This window comes from Dendronephthya gigantea, unplaced genomic scaffold, assembly GCF_004324835.1.
Source record: "Dendronephthya gigantea isolate DGI-Jeju-01 unplaced genomic scaffold, DenGig_1.0 000021F, whole genome shotgun sequence".
NCBI classification, from domain to species: domain Eukaryota; kingdom Metazoa; phylum Cnidaria; class Anthozoa; order Malacalcyonacea; family Nephtheidae; genus Dendronephthya; species Dendronephthya gigantea.
This window is the reverse complement of record NW_021163031.1, coordinates 961,947-970,231: the sequence shown is the minus strand read 5'-3', so window position 1 is coordinate 970,231 and position 8,285 is coordinate 961,947. Positions and strand designations below refer to the sequence as shown.

Genomic DNA, 8,285 nt, shown 5'->3' with positions numbered 1-8,285 from the left:
GAAACCAGAGTGGGATTGTCTTTTATTTTACATCAAAATCAAATTCTTAAAATGAACCATTTATATTTAGTCAAAACACTAAGAGTTACCAAATAGTATAATTTAAATACTGGTGTTAATTTAAAAAGATGTAAAATAATTAAATAATTTACGAACATTAAATATGTTTGTAAAAACACAGCGTTAAATAAATATTAGTCTGCAAACATTTCATGAGTGATATTTTCATAGTTTTTTCACACTATAGCTAGATAACTATTTTCTATCTAACGGAGCTAGGCCCTGGGAACGAGGATGATCTCTATAGCACTACGTCGTCTTCCCGCCGTTTTGTCTTTTTCTCGCGGGTCTAAATGATCCTTTCTTCTTCTTCTTTGAGTTCCAATCATATGGTAATTCCCAGACCTCACGTGGTATTTGAACATGATAAGAGAAAGTAAAGGCCTCGGTCATTTTCTGGGATTGTCTGGTGAATCTGAGACTTGCCATTCTTTCCATGTTTTGTGCTCTCCTCCTTAGTGCCCAGGCTCTTCTCTTGGAGGCCTCGTGCGCGGCACGGATACGCGCAATTGCTTCCTTCTGACGCAATTCGCGAACACGTTCAAGCTCCGCTTCTTCACGCATCTGCGCTTCTTCTTCTAATCGTATGCGTTCTTTCTCAATGGCAGCGCGTTCTTCTTCCTCCTGTTTGCGCCGCTCCATTTCCAGTTTTTCTAGTTTAGCCTGTTGTGCTTCGGCAATTTTGCGCATTTGTTCGCGGTATTCGCGTTCGCGCGCCATTCGTTGAACCGCTTCTTCAGCCTCGCGGATTCTCGCGTCTTCCAAACGTTTTTCTTCATCTAATTCAAGCAGTCGACGCCTGTGAAAAAATTGAAAATCTTTGGTAAGATTACTTAGAACAGCAAAGAACAGCAGATGTTAGAATAAATGTCTTTTACCTGGATTGGAGTTAAACTACACAAGCTTTGTTATATTCGACTAACCTTTCCTCCTCTTGTCTTTGTTCTTCAGCAATTCTTTCCATTTCAAGTTCTCTATCTTTCTGCGCCTGCAGTTCTTCCATTCTCTGTTCACGATCCACGCGTTGCTTTTCAAGTTCCGCTTCCCGTTTTTGTATTTCCAATTCTCTTCTTCTTTTATCTTCCCGTTTCCTCTGGACCTCCATTCTCCTTCTTTCAGCTTCCTCTTCTCGTCTGAAATATGAAGCAAAAAGTGACAAATATTAATATCATATTTGTTCAAACGGGACAGCTGAATTGTGCAATAAGATAGCTAGTTCATTTTTGGAAAACGTGAGCTTTGATTATTCCCTTATGGGGTCAAGTGAACGCCATGTTCATAAGTGTGATTCAACCATTATCTTTCGAACTATGATAGGATTATTTGTGCTACGCGTTAAATATGAATTACAAGAAAAGTTCATGATCTAGTTTGTCATAACTGGATGAACTTTAAATATTAAACAGTGACCTGTGGTTGTACAACACGTGCACAACACGTGCACTAGAATCCAGTACCTTTTCTCTCGTTCTTCTTTTGCTTTTCTCTTCGCTTCTTTTAAATCCTGTTCTGCTTGTTCCTCTTGTCTTCTCGCTTCGGCCTCCTGCGCTAACCGTTTGCCTTTCTCCTCGTCTATTGCTCTATAGAATATTAAGAACTCATTTATTAAACCATATTTTACAAATAATCGTATCAATTTCCAGCTGGTCGATAGATCAGAACGTACATTGACAAAGTGTGTTCTTCAAGAGTAGGCTAGGAATCTGCACAGCAAGCATCATTGTAAATTAACATCTAGATAAGAAACTCCTACCTCTGCTTTTCTTTGGCTTCCTCCATTAATCTATGTTGCTCTTCTTCTCTTTCTTTCAATAACTTCATCTGTTCATCTTGTCTAGCTTTGTCTTCTGCAATTTTTGTCTTTCGTTCCTCACCAGCATCTCTTGTTTCTTCTGCATTGCCTTCAGCAGCCTTGCCCTTCTTTTTCCCCGCTTTTTTACTACTTTTCTTGACTTTTGAAGGAGAAAAGGCATCTAGAATTTTAAAAATATGGCTAAGGCCAAAGGACCAACAAATATCGTTTCACCAAGTTTACTTTCACGCCCGAACTTGATTATTTCACCACCAAAAGCTAAAGGCAATTTACTTCATTGTAAAGCTTAGGTTTACCTGTAGTTTTGCCCGACTCTAATGAAGTTAGAACATCTGGATCTTGGAAGTCCTGCACAGGCGCGAACTGATTCAATGTTTCCTCACTCAACTCCAGACTGCCGCCGTCAGGGTTTTCTATCATTTTAATCAGAGTTTCGTCAACTTTAGGAATCATACTAAGCCTTGGTTCTGGCTCTATTTGGTCGAGAGCCGGAGCCGTTTTTCGTGACATTTTAGGAGATTTTGCTTTCGATTTCTATAAAAAAAATAGGAACATGATAAAGTACACCGAACTTACCATAGAAATATAATTTTAGTAATCCAATCTATGACATTTCTGCCAGATATTTAAACAAATCTTATTGTCCTTCATCCTCTGTTTTGGTCGTTTAATGATAAAGGTAAAGCGGTCCTCGTGGATCAGAAAAGCGTGAAGCAGAATTTGTTATGAATTGATTATTTCAAAGGATACATGGATACTGTCTATACTAACTTTTGAATAGTTTTCTGTCTATTCTCACTTTTGAACTGTTTTATGTCTATACTCACTTTCTGTCGATTTTTCTTCTGAACTGTCGTAAAAAAGCGACATGATTTAAAACTAACCTTGGTAGTTTTGTTGTTGCCTTTCTTCACCACCAGATCAGACAAATCCACTTTATTTTGGATTTTCACTTCCATTTTATCTTCTTCTTCATTTACTTTATTCTCAGCTTTTCCCACACCTTTAACATCCAGTTTATCACCTTTCGTCTTCTCTGCTCTCATTCCTTTGCCCTTATCCTTGGTCTTGGAACTCTGGTCCTGCTTTGGTTTATTTCGTGAATTCTCCTTTCGCGAGTTTCCTTCGGAATTTTTCTCACTCGTGACTGCATCTTGTTGAATATCAAACGACCCTAATGTCACAGAAAAATGTCACCGCTATGGTTACGTTGCTTGAATTATAATAGTGAGCTTAAGCAAGTGACGTTTTTGACAACACGTACGTTGACCGGAAGTAAAGTTTTTATTTTTCACCAATCACAATCCTTGACCCAGTCTTTTGGCGTTACTCATGCCGTTTGTGTTGTCAAAAACGTCGCTTGCTTAAGCTCACTAATTACAGTGTTAAGAGTTCCTTGACTGCCCGAAAGAGTTAACCAAGTAGTGAGATTTAAATTTTTAATATCTCATATTATTGTTTCGCTTACCTTTCATCTCAGCCTTTTCTGAATCCGCGAGGCTTTTCTCTGGCGTCATGTTGGTTGTCATGGAAGATTCCTCGCGTTTCGTTTGTGAGATATAATGTGGTTCTGGTTCTGTAGTCATCCTATCGACGTTTTGTTGTTCAACTCTGGAATCTGACTCCCGAATTCCCGCCAACTGAATGAGCTTATCTGTCTCGGAGGTCAACTGAACCTCGCGTACATAAATTTCAGGTGTCTCGTTTGATTCGAGACTTGTTTTAGTCCCTTGAACTTCAGCTATATCGGGATGAAGTGTCTTTGCGGTCAGGTCATATTTGTCCTCGTTTGTTTCGCTTGTATTAGATCTCTCATCACTTTTGACATTAACTTGTGATGATTCACAAGGTGGAAGAGCATTTGTGGTAAATGAATCTTCAGTGGAAGGAATTTCTTTAATAGTATATTCATCTTTGGAATAACTAGCTAGTACATTATCACTGCAACGGTCGAGTTCCTCTTCCAAAACTGTTTCCTTAACGGGACATTCTTCTTGGGGCGTATTAACATGAGTTCCTTCATAAGGAAGATATTCCTCATTCACGCTCCCCAAAACCTCGGCGACATCGCTACTAATATTTTCTTTTTGGATTTCTTCACCCAACTCTGTGCTTCGAGATTCAAAGATAAAAGACGTAGCATTTCCCGAAACCTCATCATCATTAGCTTTATTCCTGCGTTCTTGGTGTGCTTGCGAAATGACATCAAGAATCTGGACCTCTACAAAATCTGATTCCACAGTGTTAACTAGCTTTGCGCCCTTGAGCTCCTGTTTTTTCTCATCCCTCATATTTCCTGTTATCTTCTTTCTAGTCTTTATATGTTCTTTGTCCGACTTTGCATTCCGTTCAACAACCTTCTTAGCCGGTTTAAAAACTGTCGTATCCTTATCGTTTTTTATACAGTTTTCAAACTTGTAATCATCATACTTTTCATCTTTGATAGCATATGGTTCATTTGTTTTAACATCGTTTTTAGGATCTTCACCATCACCCAATGAATGTCCTTGAAATAAAGCGATATGAGAGGTTTCTTGAGTCAACACCAGAGTATCACTATCATCATCGTTCTCATTGCTACTGAGTGTTACGCCGTGTTTTAAGCCGAGAGGCCCTGAGAACAAAGTTGTACTGCCAATTTCTGTAAATGGATCAGAGTTTCTCCTAGTCGGTTGTTCTGAAATATCTTCGGGTGTGGTAATATCGTCTTCGTTGTCGTCATAGTAAGATGCAGCACTTGGAATTCGTACAGAATAATTTCTTTGCCAAGCCTTCGTTTGAAGGTTTTTGTACTCACAAGTGTCCGCGTGAATTAGTGAAGAGCAAGGCCTTGTTTGACCTCAAAGGAAAGAAGAATACGCGCATGTCAAAAACTAGGTCAATATTCTCATGAGCAAGCTGGTGAGATGACGTGGGGCAACATATTTTTACACAAAGTGTTGCTACGTATAGTGAAAGGCAACAAAATCGTTTATACCTGCGCTATAACTATAAGTTTTCCGCGGACATCTTGACGTGTGATTTGCCAAAACTGGCGCGCTTTTAACGCGACTTTTCCTGGACTTCTCAGAATACAATTTATCTTCTTTAAAAGCGCGAGGATCATTTAAATCTGAGTCGAAAGAGGACGCATTCATCCCCTTGTAAAACTTTACTTGTTCATCCATATCTTCTACCTCATTTCCTGGCTCAGATATTTCTCGTTTGAGAGGAACTATATAAAGTGCAAGTCGTGTTTTCAGTGAAAAAAAAACAACGTACGAATTAGACAAAAACGCACCTAATATGTCAGCCTTGATATCCGACGAAGTCGTACGACAAATCTCGCTTCTTTGTTCTGACAGACACTCGATGCATTCTAGGTGTTCGTCGTCGTCGTCGTCATCCTGAACATCGTTGTCATAGTAACCAAGTGATATATCATCCATAGCCCACCATGTTGAGTATCTTGACGTACTCGAGGCTGCTCGGCTTGCTTTTTCCAATCGTTCAAAATGATACTCAGAGTTTGAGTTTGGGATACTGGTCACGTCGTCCTGGAATTAAGAGTATAAAATATACTGTAGACTTTTCAAGTTTATTTATTACTGTTTTCTTGTTTCGTTAAGATGATCATTATATATTATAGTTAGGCAGTTAACGCCCTCGGCATGACCCTGATATGCCTATTTTTATGCAAGTTTCTTAAACAATAACCGGCGCGTAATATAAAAAAAAACGCGACCACGGAATTTCTCAAGAAATTTACTTTTGTTTATATAGTACAAAATTTTAGTTTTCAAGGAATTAATATAGGTTCTGATGGTATATCAGGAGTATGCTTTACTGACACACTCCAGCCACATTTACATTTGCTATCAAAGGCTCTACCAGTATTTCGTTTGAATCTGAATGCCTGATTGAAATTATTGGTTTTACGCACTCGTGGTTTTAAGAAAATAACAAGGCATTCAATTCCCAACAAAATTTTGAAGGGGATACTTTTGTTCAGACACCGTATTGTTAAATTTATGAATACAATGGAATACAATTTTATGAATTTCATGCACGTCATTATTTTAATTAATAAGCGAACAATTGGAGTCAGTTCCCGAGACACCCTGTAGTGTATGGTATTATACAGTAACTTAGCTCAGAAGTACTGACCATCTCGTTGGTAATGCTACAGTAAGGAGTGGTAAGCTGTCTTGTATGATGATTTTCTTGTGAGGGCAACTGGAGAAAATTGGTTGTCTTTTCCAAGTCGGTACGCGTGAGTTTGCAAGGAAGTTTACCCAGGGCTACAAGTTTAACAAACGAAAAAACGTATTCATTAATGCGTTGCTTGGTCAGGGTAAGTCATCTATCATTCTCAGTAATCACCGTAACGACTGCAGACCTGCATGGCTGTAGTGTAGCACATTTGAGCTATCAACGGGGGTAATCAGCGGGGGGTAGAATTTACTGAATTTATATATAAAACTCAACTGTTAGTCCTCGCTATAGAGAGCTTTAGGAATCAATACACTACATTCTACAAGAGACACGATCTCACCGCTCTGTTCGAGTAGGCCAAGTTTAAAACATGGCATTTGTTGGTTTGGGCTATTGTTAGAAAAATAGTTCATCCAATTTCTTTACTTTCTCTCCAATGTTGGAAGACAAACCTCGTATCGGAGGGCACGGTTTACCACTAGTTATTCTTGGATGTGCTTTAATCTGTTCAGCTTCTTTAGGGAGGACATTAACTGGTACAGTCTTTGGTCTTTCTTTTGGTCTTTTGACGAGAGTCTCATGATGGTTGTAGAATGAATTGATTGATTTTGGACGTGATAAAACTTTGAAAACATTTTCAGTTTGGTCTTCTACATGTTTGCTGAAATGAAATAACAGTATAGTATACATTTCGGCCAGAATTTGGTTGCATAATGAAGCTAGTTTAGAATATGAGGCAACAATAGAGCTGGCCCTGGGAAAATATCCTGTTTTTGGCCCTGGATACCCAACCTACCCCCTTTGATGATAGTACCACCAATGGTAATGTAAATTATCTTGAGCTCATGATGACATGCAAATATAACTTTCGTATATAGAGCTAGCTCACTACAAAAGGCAGTACCTATACCTAATGCACATACCTTATTGAATTATTTTGTTTTTGATCAATTGGCCTGGAGATTTCTTGTTTGTTTGTGTCTTGATCTTTGAGAAACACATCAAGAAACTCCAGAAAAAGTTTCCTTTTCTGATGAGGTGGAATTTGCTCTTCAACTTGCCCTAGACCTTCACCCCTGCTGTTTTCAATATTTTTATTTTGTTTTTCACTTTCATGATTCTTTCTGGCATGATGGGCAGCAAACAGTAAAATGGCACCTTTTCGTGTTAGATAAGTTTTTGGTAGTTTAAGGACCTGGTTTTGAGTGTCACTTATATCAATTGCATCTGTTGGTGGTAGCTTTGCTTTCCTGCTTTCTGCTGTTTCATGTATGGATGGAAGTAGGCTGTCCAGAGTTGACTATAGAGGTTTTGAAAACTAACTTTAAGGAATGTTTATTGTGATAATATTCTTCATTTAATCAAGTGCTGAACAAACTATATTAACTATATTAATATAGGAACACTGACTGCTTGGTCATAAACAATAACCAACTTGTGATTTCTAGTCGAAATATGAAGTATACATGATTTTATCTTTTCTCTGTTATATCAATAGTACTCTCCCCTTTTGCCTGAAATGTGTAGCATCATCTAGTTAGTTGGAATGATTGCATATATTATTTATAACAATTATCTTACAAAGTTGCATTTATGTTCCCATGCAGGCTAACCAATTCTTCCTTTATTCTGTCTACCAGTATGATATTTAACTAATAAAGAGGGGAGATTATAGGTTAATGGGTTAAACACCCCCTCCTGCCCTTCATTTAGGAACAAATAAAAAAAGAACATTATCCCAGCGGGAGTACAATAGTTCAAACGATTAAAGACAAAAACAGATTGTTCTAAACTGCATAGTGCATATTGTAATCATTCTTTTGGTATGAAAGTAAATACAATACAATCAATACTTTGATCAAGAAAAAGATATAAAGCAACACATTTATAGTAACAAAAAAATCGTGAAAAACCTCGTCTTCCAAATGTCCATCCCATAGCCCATTCCCCTTTACAAGAGAGGAAAACATCGAAATCCAAAAAAAAATTAAAAACAAAGCATCATAAGTATTTTCAGGACGTGACGACCAAAGTAGCAGAATATGGAGAGGCTACGATCAAAGATGGAATCAGTTGTTCATTTGTTACATTGTTTGTAAATAGACGCCATCATTAGACGCCGTCAATGTTATTACCCTGACAACCAAGTTATTTTTTTTCAATGATTTTTTTACCTGATATTGGGCTATATTTGCGCGGGTCGTGCGGGTGCCACTCA

At 38.1% G+C, this 8,285-nt stretch overlaps 1 protein-coding gene across 1 annotated transcript; it reads right to left on the bottom strand.

Moving 5' to 3' along the window:
• Positions 1–184: 184 nt before the first annotated feature.
• Positions 185–8,228, bottom strand: LOC114521767 (calponin homology domain-containing protein DDB_G0272472-like). The gene is made up of 13 exons (XM_028542305.1): positions 7,981–8,228; positions 6,991–7,367; positions 6,520–6,728; positions 6,020–6,153; positions 5,154–5,409; positions 4,851–5,087; positions 3,342–4,712; positions 2,758–3,047; positions 2,170–2,407; positions 1,814–2,033; positions 1,518–1,640; positions 984–1,193; positions 185–859 (listed from the first exon to the last, which is right to left on the bottom strand). The coding sequence occupies exons 1-13, from the start codon at positions 8,035–8,037 to the stop codon at positions 310–312; spliced, it is 4,272 nt and encodes a 1,423-aa protein (XP_028398106.1). The 5' UTR covers positions 8,038–8,228; the 3' UTR covers positions 185–309.
• Positions 8,229–8,285: the final 57 nt, after the last annotated feature.

What these genes read in the sequence shown, in the direction of transcription:
- LOC114521767 (XM_028542305.1), bottom strand. Translation starts at nt 8,037, where the DNA reads ATGTTTTCCTCTCTTGTAAAGGGGAATGGGCTATGGGATGGACATTTG. An exon ending in ATGGACATTTGGAAGACGAG is followed by an intron (nt 7,368 to 7,980) that starts GTTTTTCACGAT and finishes AAACCTCTATAG; the next exon opens with TCAACTCTGGACAGCCTACT. An exon ending in AAACAAAATAATTCAATAAG is followed by an intron (nt 6,729 to 6,990) that starts GTATGTGCATTA and finishes ATTTCATTTCAG; the next exon opens with CAAACATGTAGAAGACCAAA.